The sequence below is a fragment of the Miscanthus floridulus genome, chromosome 11, assembly GCF_019320115.1.
Source record: "Miscanthus floridulus cultivar M001 chromosome 11, ASM1932011v1, whole genome shotgun sequence".
Taxonomy (NCBI): domain Eukaryota; kingdom Viridiplantae; phylum Streptophyta; class Magnoliopsida; order Poales; family Poaceae; genus Miscanthus; species Miscanthus floridulus.
Window position 1 is genome coordinate 68,320,211 of NC_089590.1, and position 21,859 is coordinate 68,342,069.

General features: G+C 44.5%; 2 protein-coding genes across 3 annotated transcripts; both read left to right on the forward strand.

Moving 5' to 3' along the window:
- The first annotated feature begins 1,810 nt into the window (after positions 1 to 1,810).
- LOC136491124 (CLIP-associated protein-like) lies at positions 1,811 to 15,222 on the forward strand. The gene is made up of 21 exons (XM_066487347.1): positions 1,811 to 2,315; positions 3,904 to 4,059; positions 4,182 to 4,244; positions 4,614 to 4,682; positions 4,822 to 4,984; positions 5,606 to 5,767; positions 6,695 to 6,792; positions 6,954 to 7,028; positions 7,103 to 7,171; positions 7,246 to 7,331; positions 7,412 to 7,529; positions 8,345 to 8,443; positions 8,537 to 8,894; positions 9,336 to 11,134; positions 11,246 to 11,344; positions 12,676 to 12,780; positions 12,867 to 12,941; positions 13,016 to 13,084; positions 13,185 to 13,253; positions 14,216 to 14,317; positions 14,775 to 15,222. Exons 1-21 carry the CDS (start codon positions 1,980 to 1,982, stop codon positions 14,931 to 14,933), a joined length of 4,329 nt encoding a protein of 1,442 aa, XP_066343444.1. The 5' UTR covers positions 1,811 to 1,979; the 3' UTR covers positions 14,934 to 15,222.
- A 4,054-nt stretch (positions 15,223 to 19,276) lies between these two features.
- On the forward strand, positions 19,277 to 21,014 carry LOC136493627 (protein LOW PSII ACCUMULATION 1, chloroplastic-like). 2 transcript variants are annotated; one of them, XM_066489722.1, is made up of 4 exons: positions 19,277 to 19,598; positions 19,719 to 20,315; positions 20,415 to 20,465; positions 20,689 to 21,014. In XM_066489722.1, exons 1-4 carry the CDS (start codon positions 19,399 to 19,401, stop codon positions 20,828 to 20,830), a joined length of 990 nt encoding a protein of 329 aa, XP_066345819.1. In that variant the 5' UTR covers positions 19,277 to 19,398; the 3' UTR covers positions 20,831 to 21,014. The 2 variants fall into 2 exon arrangements, with proteins under 2 accessions (XP_066345819.1, XP_066345820.1); XM_066489723.1 differs by having other exon boundaries at positions 19,311 to 19,593.
- The last annotated feature ends 845 nt before the right edge of the window (positions 21,015 to 21,859 follow it).

The window sequence follows — 21,859 nt, forward strand, 5'->3', positions numbered from 1 at the left end:
CTTGGTTGGACGCGCAGTAGTCGACCATGCTGCGCGACCTTATGTCAGACTAGCCTAGAGCACCTGCTCGGAGCCCACCGGCGAGGGGTCGAGGAAGGCGAAGGCGTTGGGGTCCGAGCTGCAGCTGCCATTCAACTGCGACGCGAAGCCGAGGTCCATGGTCGCGTCGCTACCAATCCTCACCGACAGCAGCCGATCTTCAGTCTGCGTCCAGGTCCTGCCGTGCCGTGGTACTTGGCGCGGCAGTGCTGCGCCGTGGTCTATGGCGCGACAGACCCTGCCACATCACTGGCCAGTAGCCCCGGTCGTCGCCACGTAAGCCTCCCGCCGCGCCACCATGCATGGCGCGGGGCAATAAGCGCGGTAAAAAATGTTAGTTTTGAAGAAAAAAAACAGTGTTAGATTTAAAATTAGTTTATAAAAAAGTGTTAAAAATAAAAAAAAAATCGCCTTCAACAAGTCGTCGTAAGCTTTCAGCAAAGGATTTGGATTTTGGATGATGTACTTTACCCCAACATTTGTGTGGTTACTACGGAGTACGGTACCGGCAGTCAAGTCTAGCACCGATGGGTGAGAAGAAAAGACGGCGTATGCCCGTGCGAAATCGTCAAATTATGATGATCAGCGAGGCGCTAATCATCCCAGGACCGGCTAGCACTGCATCACTGTAGCAAACCAGCTTCTGGCGCCTTAAAAATATTCGCCCTGTTCGCAGCCAAGCGAACAGGCCATTGTTCGCTGATCTGTCTTTGGCATTGCTGTCCCTGCGCCGCTACGCGACAGGATCGACCTGACGTCAGGACCCTGCACCTGCAGGGCTGCGCCATCCTAGAGCGAAGGCGCAGAGCCGTCAGCGCCGAGAATAGAAGCTGGATGGAATTCGACCGGTTTCCCTGCTCCTCGTGGCTGTTCTGTTCCCCCGGAGCCGGAAGGCGAACGGAATCCGTGCGACGAACCCAAGACAGCGAAGTGGCGTCCGGAGGCCAGGGGATCGCCGGATCGGTTGAGGCGTAACGTCGCCGCAGTTGGCTAGTGCTGGTGCGAGTGCGCGCATCATCCGGCTGGCAGTGGCATCGCTTCTGCAGAGACAAGTGCAGCAGCGCTCGGACGGATGAACTGAAAATTTCGTCGTCTCCTAACATGGCTCTCCTTGGTCCGTGATATATATCTGATGATGAATGAATGGAGATAAGATATGATGACATGGCGCCGTCTTCTTTGCTCTCACTGACAGTGTCCCCTAGAGCACCAACGAAAAGATTGGATGTGATAATACTATATACTTTTTTCCCCAGATTTTACAGATATATTAGCATACACTTACATCAGCTGTGACTGAAATCCTGCTGCAGCCCACACGCATCATGGGTGGTGGAAATGATTTGGAATGGATTGCGATCTTTTCCCACGCCTTGTTACCTTGCATGACAAGGGTATGGATGGATTGTTTGGATCGTATCTCATTATAACGTTGTCGCCAAGCTAAAACAGAGCCATTCCAAATCCAAAAGAGAAACTGGAAAACTTTTTTTTTTTGAAGCAGAGAAACTGGAAAACTTAACAATTCCTCGTGCTGCTCAGCTCAGACTGTGGAAAAAAAAAAGGAAAGAACCGTTTAAAATACGGCCAAAATTTCCACGCGCCACCAGCTTTTGGCCCAGTTTCCTTCTGCCCAGTGGGGTTCACCGTTCCGGTCTCCGGGGAGTCCAGTCCAGTTCATACGGAGGCTTGTACGCAAACGCCCCTCCAGTGCAAACGATACAAACGTCAGGAGGCTAACTGCACAAAAGCCCGACCCAACCACCCTAGCCTTCTGGTGTTCGTCTCGCTGTGTGCGCTCTCTGTCACTCCCCCACCTCTGCCCCCCCTCCTCCTTCCTCAGATCCGGCCACACCTCCTGCCCGCCTCGCCGCCTGTCCCGCGGCCCGGGAACCCTAGAGCTCTCCCCCCGTGGCAGGGCCGCCGGGCGCGCGGAGGGAATGGAGGCGGCGCTGGAGGCGGCGCGCGCCAAGGACACCAAGGAGCGCCTGGCCGGGGTGGAGCGGCTGCACGAGGCGCTCGACGCCGCAGCGCGCCGCGGGCTGGCGGCGGCCGAGGTCACCGCGCTGGTGGACACCTGCATGGATCTGACGCGGGACGCCAACTTCCGCATCGCCCAGGGCGGCCTCCAGGCGCTCTCCGCCGCCGCCGTCGTCGCCGGCGAGCACTTCAAGATCCACCTCAACGCCCTCGTCCCGGCCGCCGTCGAGCGCCTCGGCGACGGCAAGCAGCCCGTCCGCGACGCCGCGCGGCAGCTCCTCATCACTCTGATGGAGGTGAGTGAGCTCCCTTCGTCGTCGGCGCTCTCAGGGGCCTGCCACCTCTCCCGGAAAATGCATGTAGCTGGGAAGCTAGATTAAGTTGCGAATTCGAGCTGGAGCAGGTTGAAGATTTGGGGCTTTTTTTTTTTTTTTTTTTTTGGTAGGTTGGGTGGGGCACGGTAGATGTAGAAGTTGCAGTCATGCTCAAAGTGGGAAATTTGGGATTTAGTTGTAGCAAACAAAGATAAATTTGGGATTCAAGTAAAGACTTAGCTGCTTCCCTGTATGCAATCTGATACTGGGGCTTCTTAAGATAATTCTTTTAGATTGCGTTTGGAAGTAGGTATTGAGACTCAGAATTCGGAATTGGAATTGCTAACTCCGAATGCCGCTGTTTGGATGTCATGGAATTTGGAATTGGAAATGAAACTCAATACCAACCGGTATTGGTCCCGCTCTCACCCCTTCACCCTTGATACCGAGCCGAGCCCCTCCGTATTCGCTGGAATCGTGTCGCCCCCATCCCCCCGCGTCTCTCTCACCCCCTTCGTCTTCGACACGAGAAGCTGCGCCACTGCTCCCTGCCTCCCTCACCGGCGGGCTGCGCCGCCCCTCCCTGCCTCCATCGCCGGCGGGCCGCGCCGCCCCTCCCTGCCTCCATTGCCGGCGGCGTCGCCGTCACTCCCTGCCTCCCTGCCTCCATCACCGGCGGCATCGCCGGCGCTCTTTGCCTCCCTCGCCGGCGGGCCGCCCCGCCCCTCCCTGCCTCCATCGCCGGCGGGCCTTGCCGCCGCTCCCTGCCTTCCTCCGCTGGCGGGCTGCGCTCCACGGGCGGCAGAGGGGATGAGATGTTGTCTGTCAGTTCCAATTTGATGATATGGATATCCAAACATGAATTGGTATTTGGCACTCAGTTGAATTCTATCTACCAATTTCATCAGCATCCAAACAATACCTTTGGTATTGTATCCATTTCCAAAACTAGTCTGATTTGGTATTCAACCCAATTCAATTCCAAGCCCTCCAATATCTACATCCAAACGAAGCCTTATTGTTTTTTACCTTTTACCATTAGAACTAGGATGTCTTTTGGAGCTGTGTTTTTTCATAAATGACTCAGCGAAATCTTTGGCTGTTTGTAATGAAAACGACTTCTAAATTCTGATGCTTTTTTTTTTACTAGTTAGTGCTTTATGCAGTATTGGACATGTTTTTTTTTTTTGAGAATTACACAGTACAACGTAGACGCTCACTATAAGCTGCTTATGGCCAAAATAAGCTGAAATCAACAGCCAAACGCCACGCTTTTCAGTAGCTTATTCTAGCCACGCTTATTCCTACCGCTCCCATTTGTACTAAAAAGCAAAAGCTGGATCAGACCAGCTTATTTTGACCGCCACTTTTACACTATTTGTGCAGCTTATCTGGGAAGCGCTTCCCATATAAGCTGTACCAAACAGGGCTATTAAGACATTAGTGTTAAACCATGTTACATATGTACTTCCATCCTTCCACTATCAAAGCATTCAAGCCAATCATGTTTGGCGTGTTCTAAATTTTAGGACTGTTATCATGCAATATTTTGATTTTGTTCAACTCTCAGGTTTCTTCACCAACAATCATAGTTGAAAGAGCTGGTAGTTATGCATGGACTCATAAGAGTTGGAGGGTGCGGGAAGAGTTTGTACGTACAGTGGCAACTGCAGTTGGGCTATTTGCTTCTACAGAGATTTCCTTGCAACGAGTTTTGCTTTCACCTGTAAGCCAACACTTTCAGATGGTTGCTGTTTATTCTTTTTATTCATATCCAAATTTATATCCTTCTGTATGTTACACACTTACGCTATATCCAGAAGCCCTAAGATTTTCGGTCTGGTGCAGGTCCTGCAATTGATGAATGATTCGAACCAAAGTGTTCGAGATGCTGCTATCTCTTGTATTGAGGTTAGTTGATTACATATTCCATACTGTGTAGTGTATAGACCTGCTTCATCTGACACTTTTTTTCCCACCACCCATGATTTTATGCTCTGTTTTTGACTGTATGCTCTCCATTTCTACTGATCTTGTTTAATTTCCCAATAGTTCCATCCCACATTTGTAAGCTGGAGAGACTGAATCATCTTTTATAGCAACATTCAATGTATCTCCAAGCTCTTTTGCTTCTAGTTGAATTGCTTTAGTCCCTTGTACTCAGATTCATCTATTTGTATTTCATCAAAACTGTTCACACTGATTAGCTGGGACACACACCTGATATCTCGGCAGCATAAAGTGTTTCTAGTAAGCCTTCATTTTTTTTTTTCACTACAGGAGATGTACAAGCACATGGGGTCACAATTTCATGAAGAGTTGCAGCGCCATAATCTGCCTTCTTACATGGTACTTTTATTGCTAAAACTTCCTTTTAATAGTTGGGCTAGCAATTTCATGCTTTACATGATATTATGTTCTCTTGTTTTCAATGTCTGCAAATCAACAAAGCGAGATTACCCTAATCTGTATTGTTTGGTGCCTGCAGCTAAAAGAAATAAATTCAAGGTTGGATAAAATAGAACCAAAGGTTCGATCATCTGATACAGCAATGCAGTATAAGGCTGTAGAATCTAGATCTGTTAGTGCTAATCCGAAAAGAGGCAGCCCAAGGACAAAAAGCATACCAAGGGAAAGTACACTATTTGGAGGTAATGTCTACATTTCATGAAATTTTGTATTTCGACATGAGGATATGAACTAGGATTATGCCCGTGCGTTTTATGAACCGATCAAACTAGCGACTACTCCATCAGTCCAGTATAGGCACGAATCGCCAAAAGCCCCAGCTCACCGACGTATCACCTAGGAGCACATCCGAACTAAAAAGATACCATTCCTTTTCGGCACGAGCACGCCAGCTTTTCAGCCTTTTTGAACACATCGGAACTAAAAGGCCAAGGATTCTGGTGATAATGAAAAATTCTAAGCACCGCACCACCTATACGCCCTGGGCTCACAGCCACTTTGTTCACTGTTGTGATAATTTTTCCAATATGTATTCCAGAACAAATCATATTCTCTTAATTTGTAACATAGCATAGGCGTGACTCCTTTAGTTGGGCTGTTTTTCATGAATTTTATGGGGGCATGCATCCTATCACAAGATCTTTGATATTTTCTGTGAAATTAGTTTTCCTATTGACACTAGACATGTTGCCATCTGCATCTCAAGTTATGCTTGTTCAGTTTGTGTGTTCTGATAGTTAACCCCCTGCCACATATACAAGTATACAACATTTCTGATGTGCAATTTATTGTGTCATTTGCAGGTGACACCGATGTTACAGAAAAACCTGTGGAACCAGTAAAAGTTCATTCTGAGAAAGAATTACTTCGGGAGTTTGAGAAGATTGCGGCTACCCTTGTTCCAGAAAAGGATTGGTCTTTACGTATTGCTGCCATGCAAAGGATTGAAGCCCTGGTTTATGGAGGTTGATTTTCTGCATCCATATCATTATTCCTAATAATGCTTTATGCAATATTACTAGGCCATGAGTATGGCTACAGAGAATATACTGTGATATGTCTTGGCTGCAAAGTTTAGAAAGCATTTATATGGCCAGAAAAGTAAGCCTTATTGCTGGGCAGGCTAGAACAGAAAAAATTCAGAGTCGTTTTCCTTATTTCTTTCCAACTGCACATATTTCCTGATTTATTTAAGCTTTTGGAATGACCACCAAAGGATAGACAAATAGGAATTCCATATCCTATACTCTTATAAAGCAAAACCCCACTAGCAATTTTTCTTGACATGCAAGGTGTCCACCTCAGCAGTCCACTATCACTTGCATGCAAGGTGTCCACCTCGGCAGTCCACTATCACTTGCAATTAAAGTTCACTAGCACAAGCAATTATGATGATATCCACGTCAGCGAGACACATCATCCACTAACATACATTTAGTTGTCCACATCAGCGTGCCACACTATCCACTAATATTAGTTTATAACAGTTAATCTCTTCCTAAGAATTGTATGAATAGTTAAATTTCATTCCAAATCAGTAGTTCCCGCAGCAACGCGCAGGTGTTCTTCTAGTTTAGAATGATGGGGTAGCCTTAATGCACTAAACATCCATATTTTGTAGTAAATATTGGTGAATACAAGATCCGTTCCTACTTAATAGTGGAACTTGCAGTTTTGAGGATTTAACCTTCACTGTAAAGGGGATGTAATCAGAGTTGAATCTTAATATTCTGTTTGATTCAAGATCGGGGAAAAAGTATCGTCATCCAATTACGAAACATGAATTTGTCACTGAATCTTTATCATTGGGAGCTCTATCAATTGTCATTGCTAGTATGATATTGCATGCCTCAAAAAAAATTTAAGTTTTACTCTGTTGTGACATTTGACAGGTGCGATCTATTATCCATCATTCCTTATGCTCTTGAAACAACTGGTTCCTCCATTGTCTACTCAGCTGTCTGATCGACGTTCTAGTATTGTCAAACAGGTATTATCAGTTACCACTTATCCATCTTTCTTTTTGTAAAGATTATTTTTCTTTAAAATCTGTTACTTTGCCTTTTCTATTCCCCAAGGTGAATTGCATACCTGGCATGTTGGATTTTTTTTTCAAGTTGAAAGATTTCTCACTCATGTTTTTATACCCAGGCATGCCACCTACTTAATATACTATCCAAAGAACTCCTCGGTGATTTTGAGCCATGTGCTGAACAATTCATCCCGGTAATTTCATGAGCAATTTTCTATCCTCCCATACACATTTTGAAACAAACCTAACATGTGTATGGATTTTTCAGATGCTTTTTAAGCTTGTTGTCATAACAGTGCTTGTAATCGCTGAATCTGCGGATACATGTATAAAAACTGTAAGTCATTTATATGTTTGTTCTCAATGGATGCCATTTATTTCACCTCTTTGCTAACATGGATTATTTTGCAGATCCTGCGGAATTGCAAGGTTGCTAGGATTCTTCTTCGCATAGTTGACACAGCAAAGAATGACCGAAGTGCAATCCTCCGTGCAAGGTAAACATGTTTGGCTGTTTTCACATTGTCCATTGGCTAGTTTCTTGCCAGTTTTTCAAGTTTACTTCCCACTATCCCAGGTGCTGTGAGTATGCACTGCTGGTCCTGGAGTATTGGGCTGATGCCCCAGAAATACAACGTTCAGCTGATTTATATGAGGATATGATAAAATGCTGTGTAGCAGATGCGATGAGCGAGGTAGGATCAATTTTCTGTCCTGTGTTGCATATCATGGCACATTCGTTTTTGCACTGAAATGAAGCCATTTGTCCAAAATTGAATTATTATTCTTTATTCTTTACTCCGCACCCTTGACTCTTCTCTTTCTATTGTGTCATGATTTGCACCCTGCCTGCAGACGTGCTGACAAATTCCATGAAAAAAAAAATTTAAATTTCTTGGCACATAGAAGGACAGGCCTGGCGCAGTGGTGAGAAGCCTTCCCACTGAGCCAAAGGTCCTGGGTTTGACGCAGCCTCTGTGCAAAATGCAGGGGTAACGCTTGCCTCGGTTATTCCTTCCCCAGACCCCACTCATGTGGGAGCCACCAGCACTGGGTCTGTCCTTTTTTTTTAATTTGCTTAGCACAGCAACAAACAATAATGTGAAATAAACAAACACAGTGATCAGATACTCAGAACTTGGCTGAAAATTAATATTTCTGCTCATGCACACCCACAAACATGTATGTGTTATTCCTTCTGTCCTGTTTGACCAGACAGACCTTGTTGGTCTTGCATGCGACAAGAAAGGAAAATAAGGGTTGTAGCCTTCTGGGGAGAATAATGTAGCACAAGGCAGTTCCCAAGTCAATGTTCGATATGTTCATATGGTTAATAAATGTGGTTCTACTCTCTCTTTGATTAATGAAGGATGTAATTTGCTCAACAAAGAAAATTATGCTGTCCTCTTTTCTAGTAGTTTTGTGAGGAACTGCACATTTCTTGGGATCATTGATTTAGTTCATACATTTTTAGATTATTTTGTGTTTAATTGTATTTTCTCAACTCTAGGTTCGTGCAACTGCAAGAACTTGCTATAGAATGTTTGCAAAGACATGGCCTGAGCGCTCACGCCGTCTTTTTATGTCATTTGATCCTGCGATACAGAGGGTATGCCATTCTGTGCTCTTCCCCCTCTTAAGTTCCTATTTCCAGATAGACAAATACCTGCATTGCATTCTTTAATTGGAGAAAAAAATGCAGGTAATAAATGATGAAGATGGTGGTGTGCACAAAAGGTATGCTTCTCCCTCATTGCGTGATAGGGTCGTGCAGCCTTCACGTGCTTCCTCTCATTCAAGTGGTACACATGTACCTGGATATGGCACTTCGGCTATTGTTGCAATGGACAAGAGTGCAGCTATTTCTTCAGATTCATCTTTTCCATCAAACAATCTTCGGTTATCACAGTCAAAGACGATTGGCAGAAGTTCTGAGAGAAGCCTGGAGAGTGTGCTTAGCTCCAGCAAAGAAAAAGTTTCTGCCATTGAAAGTTTGCTGAAAGGTGTCAGCATGTCAGGGCAAAATTTCTCTGCAGCGCGCTCAACAAGCTTGGATCTTGGTATTCTTTAAACTGCTTAGTTGTCATTTTTATTAAGAAATTCAATTACTCTTTTCATGTTATACTCCCTCCTGTATTTTCAGTTTGTACATGGGTTATCTAAATGGTTCTATGGAACCGAGACAGTGAAGAGATAAAATGATTACGCTACTCTATTTTAATGTTGTAGAATTAGTAAAAGTTGATTAATGAGAACATTATTACTTGTAAATATGTAGGGAGAAGATGTGATAAATAAGGGCAAATAAGAAAAAAGATAAATAAATTTGCTTTGACACTTTATATTATATGCAACAAAATGAGCATTACATGCCTTTTCAAAAATGAAGAAAAAAACGGCAGCATTTTTTATGCATCGGAGAACAATTTTACCGATTCTGTTTTTTCCGTTGATACTATAAAAGTTTTAATTTCTTATTTACTTTTTTAATCCTAGTGCAGGAGTTGATCCTCCGTCATCTCGTGATCCTCCTGTGCCGCTTGCAGCACCAGCATCAAATGTTCTGTCATTGCAGAACTCAGTACTGTTGGACTCATCCCTTCCTACCATCCCACCTAGTTCACGAAATGGTGGTTCCCGCTTATTGGATACGATGACAACACACTTGCCCACCAAAGAACGGTCAAGGTCACCATATTTGAGTAATATGTCATCTGAGTCCATGTCTGGCTTATCATTGCCTTACTCAAGAAGATCTTCGGAGAGGCTTCAAGAAGGAGGCCGCATGGATGAGAGCTATGATATCCGTTCAACTAGGCGAATCCCTCAAATGCATTTGGAGAGAAACTATGTTGATATGTCTTATAGGGATTCCAGCCACAGAGATTCACATAACAACGATGTCCCAAATTTCCAGAGACCTCTTCTAAGGAAGCAAGTAATGTCAAGGGCTTCTGCAAGTGGCAGACACAGCTTTGATGATAGCCATGTACCATCAGGTGATGTGTCTGGCTATACAGATTCTCTGACTTCTCTAAATGATGCACTTTCTGAGGGTCTCAGCCCTAGTTCTGACTGGGTAGCAAGAGTTTCAGCTTTTGGGTTTATTCGGAATTTATTGAAACAAGGCCAGAAAGGCATTCAAGAAATTACTCAAAATTTTGAGAAGGTTATGAAGCTGTTTTTCCGTCATTTGGATGATCCTCACCATAAGGTTGCACAGGCAGCCTTCTCTGCACTTGCAGAGATTATCCCAGCCTGCAAGAAGCCATTTGAAAGTTATGTCGAGCGAATTCTACCATATGTATTTTCACGGCTTATTGATCCAAAAGAGTTGGTGAAAAAACCATGCTCCGTAACATTGGAGATTGTTGGTCGAACATATGCTATTGATATGTTGCTACCTGCGCTAGTACGATCATTAGATGAACAGAGGTCCCCAAAGGCAAAATTGGCTGTTCTTGAGTTTGCAAATAAATCATTCAGCAAGTACACTGTTGACTCTGATGGTTACAGTAACAGTGGTTTCCTTAAACTATGGCTTTCAAAATTGGCACCTTTGGTAAATGAAAAGAATGCAAAATTGAAGGAGGCATCTATTTCTGGTATCATATCTGTTTATTCTCACTTTGATTCAACAGCAGTGCTAAATTTTATTCTCAGTTTGTCAGTTGAAGATCAAAACCTCTTGAGGAGAGCCCTGAAGATCAAAACCCCTCGTATTGAGGTTGATCTGGTGAACTACTTGCAGAGCAAGAAAGAACGTCCACGCCCCAAATCTTATGACCAGGCGGATTTTGGAACTTCTTCGGAGGATGGCTATGCACTGACATCCAAGAACAGCTATCCATTTGGGCGGTTTTCTTCTAGTTCCCTTGATGCTGAAGGGGGAAAAAAGATCAATTCAATGCAAGAACCAGTGCTGCATAATGTCTCTATAGGTCGAACAGCTTCTGATATGAGCATGGATCATGCTATTCAAAGTTTGGAGTCATCTACAGGAGCTGAAGTTCATTTAACTAGGAGTAGAGAACCAAAGACTAACAGTAACTCAGTCGTGGAAGCTGCTCGCTCTTGGACAAACTACCCTGAAAAAACTGATGCCTCCTTAGATGGTGAAACTGCTACCGGTACTCCTCGGTTAGATTTCAGCCGGTTTCTTACTTCTGATGGGCATAATACTGTTGGTTCAACCACCGAAGAAAGTGTTCAAGAGGGTGATATGATTGTGAGTCTTAGTTCTATAAAGACCAGCCTTCAAACAGACAACGGTCTGAGCATACCACAACTTCTCCATCAGGTATTAATGGAAATCTTTCACTGACAGTCCACCCTGACCCATGACTGTGTCTCTCTTCTTACCTAGAATTTGTGTTTATTATTTTAACTTATGAGTCTCAAAACTTTATAGATAAGCAATGACACTGAAGTTTCAAGCTCGGAAAAGCGGGAAGCATTGCAACGGTTGGTTGATGCTTCCCTTGATAACAACAGCTCCATCTGGGCAAAGGTTTGCCACCTGATGATTATCTTACTAAATGTTCCTTACGATAACCACACTTATTTTCCTTCTTGGTTTCTGAGTTTGTTTTTCTACTGGACCACCATCTTCTGTTTTAATTCCATGATGAAACATTTTAATCTTCTTTATGAGAATTGAGAACACTAGGGGAGTTCTAAATATGGTTTGATCTATAAAACTTCTGAACGTTTGCATGTGGCTTATATATCTAAAAAAACTGTGTTGTAAAACTTAGTTTTTCTTTTGGGGAATTACATTCATACTAACCTTTGATCTATTTTCATATACACACACACAACTTATTAATAGTTTAGTACTCCACTTGCTTGTTTGTTACTCCATCCATTCTAGATTATAAGACGTTTTGGCTTTTCTAGATACATAGCTTTTTGCTATGCACTTAGATATACACTATGTCTAGATACATAGTTAAAGCATTGTATGTAGAAAAGTTAAAAAGTCTTATAATTTGGAACGGAGGGAGTAATAGAGTTTGGTCTGTTGTCGGAAGCCCAATTCTCTTTTCTTCAAACAGAAACAAAGAAACCTTCATGTAGCTTGAGGCATGACCTGCTTCCTTCTTTGTATCTAGCAACAAATAGTTCAGCACTGCCTGAGACATGGCGTGCAGTTTCATTGGTTTGCCATTGCTGAATGTTGGAATGCCTTATTTAGGGAGGTTGGTAGAAAAAGAAGAAAAAAAGTCATATGGATACGAAGGAACTGTTTTGTTGCCCATCTGGAAAGTCATCCCTACTTGAATTGGTGTGGGATGGGGCTCCTGGTTCATTGGACATTACTTGTGTTAAACATGAAAAGGGATTTATGTGACTTCACTTCCATGCTATTCCAGAAGACCCCATTATTTGCACTCCTATCATACTGTTATAGCACCTGATGGTCGAAAGTTGAAACTCCACTCACTGGTTCATGAGGTTACTGTTGCTGCAATCTCCATCTCAGCACTTGTCCCATTGCTGTAGAACTAGAACTTCACTGAACCTTGCTCACTTTTGGACCTCGTAGGAGGTTTGCAGTCCCCTGCCAGTTCCCATTGGACCTTACCATACGCCGCATGACCTAGGCCGATGACTACTGATAGTTTGGACCTATAGAAACTAAAGTGCCTCGTCTTGAAAGAATTTTGCTCCCTCCCTCTCTCATATTATGTTGTTTTTTTCCTTTTTCTCTTTGTCTAGTAAGCTTTCTGTTTTATGGCTACTGGAGGTGTAAATCACGGAGATTAAGTACAAAGTAATCTAGATGTGGATTTCAATCATTATTTGCTTTCTGATGCTGGCCTTTCAATCTTGCAACAGTACTTCAATCAAATCTTAACGGTTGTGCTTGAGGTATTAGATGACTCTGATTCATCCACGAGGGAGCTTGCTTTATCTTTGATTGCTGAGATGCTCAACAACCAGGTCTGAGTTTTCTCCTTTTTTGAGCATAACAATATTAGGTAGTTGATCGACTCTCCCTTTTTACATTACAAATATATTTCTCCCAGAAAGATTCAATTGAAGACTCTATGGAGATTGTTCTTGAAAAACTCCTGCATGTGACCAAAGATGCGGTGGCCAAGGTATTACCTTTCTTCATTTTACTCATTGTAACTTGCAGACTTGATTGTGTTAAAATTTCTTTGTTGCTATGCAGATTTCAAATGAGGCAAACCAATGCTTAAATGTTCTATTGGCAAAATATGATCCTTTCAGATGTCTTGCTGTATGTACAAAGTTTTGCTCTTATGTACTATTGTTGCTTCCCTTTCTACTCAGTCCAGTTTATTATACTTCGATGTTAAAGGCCTTTGGTTCTTATGCAGATTATTGTACCTTTATTGGTCAGTGATGATGAGAAGATACTTGTCGTGTGTATCAACTGTTTGACAAAGGTATCCCATATTTGCAGTTGGTATTGCTGTCTGATCATTTCCCACTAATTTGAATGGCATAGCATAGACTGTATAGTGATTTAACAAACGAAGTGCCTATGTCTGTTACAGCTATGATTTAGTGCAGAGAGCATCATGTTGTAATGTATCAATCTCAATTCTAAATTTGAGGTGATAATGTTGCTTTTTTTTAAAATGGACTTGACAGTGTAGTACTAGTTATTGTTGCTTCACCAAAAACCATCATTGCACTTATTTCATTTTAGATACCCTAGTTGCTTGTGCACAACCCTATTGTGTTCTTTCTTCGAAGCTTTAGCCACAATCGATGCTAATCAATCTGAACTTTTGCAACTTCTGAATGTGACTTTCAAGAGTGTCATAATAGTATGAGAAAATCATGTTAGTTTAAATGAATTTTGTCCTTATCTCTGGCACATCTGTAATCCTAGTTATTGTTGCTTCACCAAAACCATCATTGCACTTATTTCATTTTAGATACCCTAGTTGCTTGTGCACAACCCTATTGTGTTCTTTCTTCGAAGCTTTAGCCACAATCGATGCTAATCAATCTGAACTTTTGCAATATATATATATATATATATATATATATATATATATATATATATATATTTGTAACTTCTGAATGTGACTTTCAAGAGTGTCATAATAGTATGAGAAAATCATGTTAGTTTAAATGAATTTTGTCCTTATCTCTGGCACATCTGTAGTCAAGGGTGTTTGGTAGTAAGGCCAGTTGCCCTCTCTGTGCTTTCTCTCTCTCTTAATGAAATGAAACTCGAGCTCTTCTGCACTGTTTGAGAGGAAAAAGGAAATAACTAGTAATATGAAAAAAAATATTTGTTTCAAAATTTGCTTAAAATTTCGTTTGTTAGTGTTAAGGATTGCTTTGGCTTGTACAAACATTGTTGATAGTTGTTTTTCTTGTGACAATTGTGCAGCTTGTTGGGCGCCTTTCCCAAGAGGAATTGATTGATCAGTTGCCTACATTTCTGCCAGCATTATTTGATGCTTTTAACAACCAAAGTCCAGATGTCCGAAAGGTCAGTACCATCATATTTCCCTTGCTTAGGGGGTGTTTGGATCTTTAGTCGCTCCTAAAATTTATGTCACATCGAATGTTTAAATACTAATAAAGCGCATTAAATATAGATTAATTACAAAACCAATTACATAGATGGAGGCTAATTTGCGAGACGGATTTTTTAAGCCTAATTACATAGCACCACGTTGTCAAATCATGGACTAATTAGGCTTAAAAGATTCGTCTCGCAAATTAGTCGCAAGTTGTGCAATTAGTTTCATAATTAGTCTATATTTAATACTCCATACACGTGTCCAACATTCGATGTGACAGGAATTTTAGGAGCTCCTGTAGAAACCAAACAGGCCCTTAATCTGTACACGACCTTTCAATTGTGTACTGACCATTTTTTGTATCTTGAAATTTCGTAATGCATTCCTCTAGTAACTAATCGTTGGTCATTCTTGTTACTCTAGACTGTCGTGTTCTGCCTGGTGGATATCTACATCATGCTTGGGAAAGCATTCGCTCCATACTTGGAAGGGCTTAGCAGCACGCAGCTCCGCCTAGTAACCATCTACGCTAACCGGATTTCACAGGCGAGGTCTGGCAAGCCAATCGATTCTAACCAATGAGATTGTAACATTGTTATTATTTGTGGTCTATATGAGCATTTCTTCGGTAGGGTGTTTTTCTTGTCATTTGTTTGTGTATGTGTATTAGTATAAACAAGCGTCCCCCATCTGTCAAGAGCTCCTGGTTTTTGCCCTGTGTGATTATGTATTCCCTCTTTACCCTTTTTTTCCTTTTTTTTTCTTTGGTAGCTTGTGGAGAGTGTTAATGAGTGTGGCTTCATTTGTACTACTTGGTACATACGCTGTACAAAGAAAGGAAAGTGTAGTTTCGTGGAGAACAGTTATGCAAGTGATTTTTTGGGCCCATTTTCCTTGGCTGGATGACAGTTTGCCGGCCTGTTGTGAAATATGGCAAAACTTCTGTGGATTCTTTTCTTCAGGTCGATCGCTTTTCTTCGTAGTGCGTCCGTGAGAAGAGTGGAAGTAAACGAAATGTTACAAATTCTTAAAGGAGTACATGGTTTTGTCGCTGAAAGATCAAGATGTCGTGGAATTTTTTTAATAATTAAGTCCTGCACTTAGGTTCACCCCTTGTATCTAGAATGTGATTCTATTATTCTACCACACAAAAGTTTTTCACATAGGTTCTAATCCTACTCTAGAATAGTAATTCTAGAATGTAGAGATAAGAAATGAATTGCTTAAATGTAAATGTTTAAAGTAAAGAGAGGGAAAGGAACGCGGCGATGTTTTATCGAGGTATAGGAGAGTCGTCACTTTGCACTAGTCTTTGTTGGAGCACCCGTGTAAGGGTGTAGCTCTCTCTTGATCCGCGCAAGGATCAAGTGCTCTCTACGGGCTGATTCTTTGATACTCCGTCGTGGTGAATCACCCACAATCGCTCACAACTTGAGTTGGGTCATCCACAAGTTCTGCCGGATGATCATCAAACTCTCGATCACCGCCGAACCGTCTAGGTGATGGCGATCACCAAGAGTAACAATCACAAACTCTCACTTGACCACAAAAGCCTAATGAGAAGGGTGGATGCACACTTGCTACTCTCCTTACACTATTAAAGCCTTAATCTTGGATTCTCAAATCTCAATCACCTCACTAGCCTCTTGCTCTCCTTAGCACTCTCAAGGGTGTTTCTCAGCTGAACAAATGGGCAAGAGACCTCCCTTGGACGAGTGGAGTAAGTATTTATACTCCTTCATTCAAAACATAACATTTGGAGGCTGAGTCATCACTCTGCGGGGTGACCGGACGCTCCGGTCAGTTATCCCCGCTACTATGTTAGAAAGAGCCGTTAAGTTCTTACCGGACTCTGGCCTGCGTCCAGTCACGAAAACTGCTCTCTGGAACCTTACTGATGTTGACCGGACGTTTACACCCAGAGTCCGATCACTTCGCTGTTCAGCGTCCGGTCAGTTACCGGATCCTGACCAGCGTCCGGTTAGTACTGACCGGACGCGTCCGATCAGGAAACTCTCTCTCTCAAACCTCTATAGAGTTGACCGGACGCAGACACCCAGCGTCCGGTCGTCACCAGACGGCTCTAGTTGATCAAATAAACTGACTGGACTCACCCTTCAGCGTCCGGTCACAACCAGACCAGCGTCCGGTCAGTCATTTGACCCTCCATTCACTTCCAACTCAAAATCATACGTGAATGAAGTTTGCTCCAATTGATCTTAGGGCTACTCCAGAGCTATCTAGTGCTAGATTTGACAAGTATGCACCACACCTAACCCACTAGACTCACCTAGATTAAGCTACTAGTCCATACCCCTCTTAATAGTACGGTCAAAGGAAAAACAAAGTCCTAAACTACTCTAAGTGTCTCTTCAACAGCAAACGACACTTAGAACTAGTCCATCCTTAACCTTGTCGTACATCCTTTGAAAACCGAAACGATTTTCATTGTAGGGGCATGATAACCATGATTGCCCAATCAATTGTCATTACCATGACCTAACTTAAATTGTATCTGCAAAACACACGTTAGTCATAGTAATCTCGTATTATCATTAATCACTGAAACCCAACTAGAGGCCTAGATGTTTTCAGTTGCCCTACGTGCTAACAAAATACCCCATCCGTCCTAAAATAACTGTCGTTCTCACTTTCCGAGAAAAAACTTTGACTAATTTTATATAAAAAATATTAATATTTACGGTACATAATTAATACCATTAGATAGATCGTTAAATCTATTTTCATAATAAATTTATTTAAACATATAAATATTGCACGTATTTTCTACAAATCTAATTAAATTTATGACATTGAAATAAAAAATGATAGTTAATTTGGAACAAGTACTAATTTGGCCATCTCATCCATTTCATGTCATATTGTGTCCTCTTTTCCGTTGTGTAGTTCGGGAACAAGGTGTGATGTGATGGTTTCGTGCTAGTTTTTCGCGGGGGTCGTCCTGCTGGGGTTGGCTGTTGTCGTCTGTAGCGGCCTCTGTGCTTGTTGGGCGCCTGAGACCAAGCATGGCTTGGGCTGCTGCTGGTACTGCTTGGCATGGGTAGGGTCGTTGGCTAGATCGGTGGCTGGGGTTTCTACTATCCCCGGCCCTCTCCTCCCTACTACGTTCCTTCCCCCTTGCTTGGGGGCAATTCCGTGGTGGAGCTAGCTAGATCGGTCTGCTACTGGCCGGCTTTGTTGGATCTAGGGGTGGGTTATCCTCTCTGGTGGGATTCTTGCGTTGCTTCTCCTAGCCTGTGTTTCTTCGGGCGACGGCCAGGTAGGATTGCTGCTGGTCCCTCATCACACCTACCTCGTTGCTAGGGTGGAGGGCGTCTTCCCGTGGCTGCACGTGCGGCAGGGACGCTTGTAGTGTGCGCGGTGGCGTTCGGTGTCAGTGGGGACTCCCGCGTGTATCTCCGGCACTTTTCCTAGGGGTAGGCTACCTCTGTGGGGGCTCCAGCGGGTAGCAGTGGGTAGGTTGCACGAGGTCGGGGCAAAAGTATGGACGATGGCATATGCGGATGTCGCTCGTGTCTTGAAGCCATCCTCTTTCTACCTCTTCTCCTATCCTGCTGGAATTGCATGTGAAAACCTTCCTTGTTGGGCTAGCTTGTCGGCGCTTTTGGCGTCGTTTCCTTATTGGAGGTGTTGTTAGGCTTTCAGGATCCCTTACACTCTTGTCGTCTTGCCATGGCGGTGCTCCATGCTGTGTCATTGGTGTTGCTCGACAACTTCTCTTCTTTGTTGGTTGTGCTCGGTGCTAGTTGGTTGAGATAGTTGTTTTTGTTAGTTGGTTCTTGATTGTTTTTGTCCTTAGGGGGTGTTTGTTTTTTCCTCATAAACTTTAGTAGTTGTCTTATCGGATGTTTGGACACATGCATGGAGTATTAAATATAGACTAATTACGAAACTAATTGCACAGCTTGCGACTAATTTGCGAGACGAATCTTTTAAGCCTACTTAGTCCATGATTTGACAATATAGTGATACAGTAACATGTGCTAATGACGGATTAATTATGCTTGATAAATTCGTCTCGTGGAGTACCGATAGATTCTGTAATTTGTTTTTTTATTAGTATCCGAACATCCCATGCGACACTCTCACGTGACACCTTCTAAATTTTAGTCACCGGATCCAAGCACCCCCTTAGTTGGGTCATTTTTCGGTCAAGTTTGCTTAGCGTCGAGCAAGTTGTGGGGTAAATTCGACAGTTGTTGTTTGTCTGGGCCAGTAGTGTTCTCTCCCGGTTCGCGGTTTTTAGGTCCGGTTTTCACTTTAAAAAAAACTAGACTGATGGTTGTATTTTTATTTTCTCTATCTAATATATTTGCGTCGAAGCTTTTGTTGTACTTCTAAAAAAATATTTGTGGCGCCTGCATGTTACAAGTAAAAAAATTTGAGTTTTGTTATTTATCTGTCATCAGAACTTTGTTGTTGAAATCTATTGAATTTTGGACCACTGGATTTGCTTTTAAGGTTTGTGTTGCTTGTGTTCGCCGACCTCCCGGGCGAGCGTGCACGGCGGGGCACGAGGGGAACGGCAGCGGAGGAGGAGCAGGCGTACTCCTGAATCCTGATGCGTTGCAACGGGACGTCGAGTCTGCTACCGACCTACCGTATTCCGTCTCACGGGTCGTCGGCGTCGTGTAAGCGTACATACACAACATACTCTCCAGCCTTCGTTCGTACCGAGTATCTCCGGTATCTGATGTACACGTGTGTCATCAAGGAGTAACTCTGTGTCAAAGAAAACGACAGATTTTTGCAACACAAATGTGTCAAGAGATACGCAGACAGTCCTAGAAACTTTTATCTCTGAATAGCAGGCATAGGAGGAGCTTGAGTAGGTTAGCTCCATGGAACAAGTGCGGGTGCACAGGGGCGGATCGTAAGGCCAAGGCTCGTCCTCGCTGTTTCCGTTGCCGCCACAAACCAAGTAGCGGTTAGACGCGGCCCACCATCCTCTAGCGAGACACGGACAAGAGCTCTGGTCTGCCCTGCACTCCGCAGGCAGGCAAGCACGCAAGCCTGCCGTCCCGAGATGGCGGCGACCCTTCCCGTCCCCGTCCCCGTCCCCGTCCCCTACGCCCTACGGCTACGCGCCCCTCTTCCCATCTCCTGGCGAGTTTCCCGCAAGCCAGCACTCTCCTGTAGCAGAGCATGCCGCGCCGGCGTCCGCTGCTCCGCCGCAAACAAGCCCTCCCCTCCTCCCCCCACCACTCCGGACAGCAGCGAGGTAAGGTAGCCGCCGCCACCAGCTTGTTTCTACTCTGTGCCTAGCAAATCTCGGCTCTGGAGTCTGTGTTTGGAGTCCTTATTATATCGTCCAGTGAACCGGCCGGCTCATGCGTGTCGTCGCAGCTCCATGGCGAAGATACGGAGTGAGGTCCTCTCCCCGTTCCGGTCGGTGCGGATGTTCTTCTACCTCGCGTTCATGGCCAGCGGCACGCTGGGGGGGCTCATCGCGCTCGCGCGGCTCCTCCCGGCGCTGTCGTCCGACCCCGCGAGGGCGGCGGGCGCGGCCGACACGCTCAAGGGCCTGGGCATCGACGTCGCGGCCGTCTCGCTCTTCGCCTTCCTCTACTCGCGCGAGAGCAAGGCCAAGGACGCCCAGGTGGCCAGGCTCGCGCGGGAGGAGCGCCTGTCCAGGCTCAGGCTCCGCGTCGGCACCGGCAGGCCGTTCACGCTCAGCGTGCTGCGGGGCACCGCGCGGCTCGTCATCGTGGCGGGCCCCGCGGAGTTCGTCGCCGAGTCGTTCCGCAGGAGCCAGCCGTTCCTGAGGGAGCTCGCGGAGAGGGCCGTGCTGGCGGTGCCCTTCGCCACGGACGGGAACACGCCCGAGCTGCAGCTCGACGGCGGCGACGAGGACGGCGTCGTCGACGACGACGACGACGACGTCGCCCGGAGGAGCAAGAGGCTGTGGCAGCTCACGCCGGTGTACACAACTGAATGGGCGCAGTACGAAATTAATTCAACATGCTCAGCTTATAACACCTTTGTCCATCTATAACCTTGATTAGTCTCGCGTTGATCGCCACTTTCATGCATCTGATGCAGATGGTTAGACGATCAGAAAAAGCTGGCCGGCGTGCCATCTGATTCCCCAGTGTAAGCACCTCGCAAAACTCGCCTGGTTTCCCAACGTCATTGTTCTGAAGATTTCAATTTTGTCTAGTTTCTTGTAAAAATTTTAAACTCTTCTCGATTCGAAATGAGCACCAAGCCTATTGGTTAAGAAGAAGAAGATTTCAGTCTTATCATGTCGCAATGATGAATGGTCTGTTCTTCGTTTCTTGTTATCTTACCATTGGATGTCGACGATGCGTTGCAGGTACCTCTCCCTCCGGATGGACGGGCGCGTCCGCGGCAGCGGCGTGGGGTACCCACCGTGGCAAGCGTTCGTGGCGCAGCTGCCGCCGGTGAAAGGGATGTGGTCGGGTCTTCTTGACGGGATGGACGGCAGGGTGCTCTAGGCCAACAACAACAACGTGATGACTGATAGGCACCCATCCCGTTTTGCCGTGCCTAGTTTAGCTAGATGTGACCAGTGCTTACAGGATGTTTTACTTGTTCATAAGAGTTGAAATTGAGAAAGCACTGCTTGCATTGTATACTAGCACACCGACGTAAAATCAAAGGCATCATGTGTATTGGCCATCTTCTTGCACTGGGTGCGTCACACTCGCTGTAAATCAGAATGCGCGCGCGCACACACACACACACAAAAATGATTCATTTAGAAACGGTTGACCGTTTCGTCTCACCCGTGGTTACCCGCTCCAACTAGTTTGGCTCCATCAGTTTATAGGCCATTGAGTATTCTATGGGTTCAAGCTAAGTTTATGTCTCTTCGACATTGATAGGGGGTTGGAGTGGGGGGCAGCGAGGTCACCGTCGGTCAGCGGCGGTGGGCAGCAGTGGCAAGAGCTCTGTTCTGTTCGTTTGGACTGGTTTGGCTTATAAGTCATGGTTAAAAGTACTGGGTTTGGTATGAGAGAAACATATTGTTCATTGGCTGATAAGTCATGGCTTATAAACCAGATATGAGCAAACGAACAGGCTGAAGGATTCGGGGTTGTGCTTCAGGTTTTTAGGAGTGCACAATGCCCGACGTCCATAAAGGGAGGACGAGTGGCCCGAAGGTTAAGTGCTCTATTCGCTTGGCTGATAAGCCAGACTGAAAATATTGTTGGCTGATTTGTTGTGAGAGAAAAATATTGTTCGTTGACTGAAAAAATACGGCATATAAGCCAAGCGAACAGGGCGAAGATAGAGTAGGGTGGGGTGGAGCGGACCAGTGGGGTTGACGACGCTAAGGGATGTCCAGGAATAATGAAATACCAAGTGCATATAGCCTATTTTTTATCCTTTTTCTCTTGATCTTGTTTTTATAATTATTTAGCCTATTCGCTGGTTGTTTTTTAGGCTGATAAGCCCAACTTATGTTGATTTGTTGTGAGAGAAAAACATTGTTGACTAAGACTGATTTGCTAGTATATGCT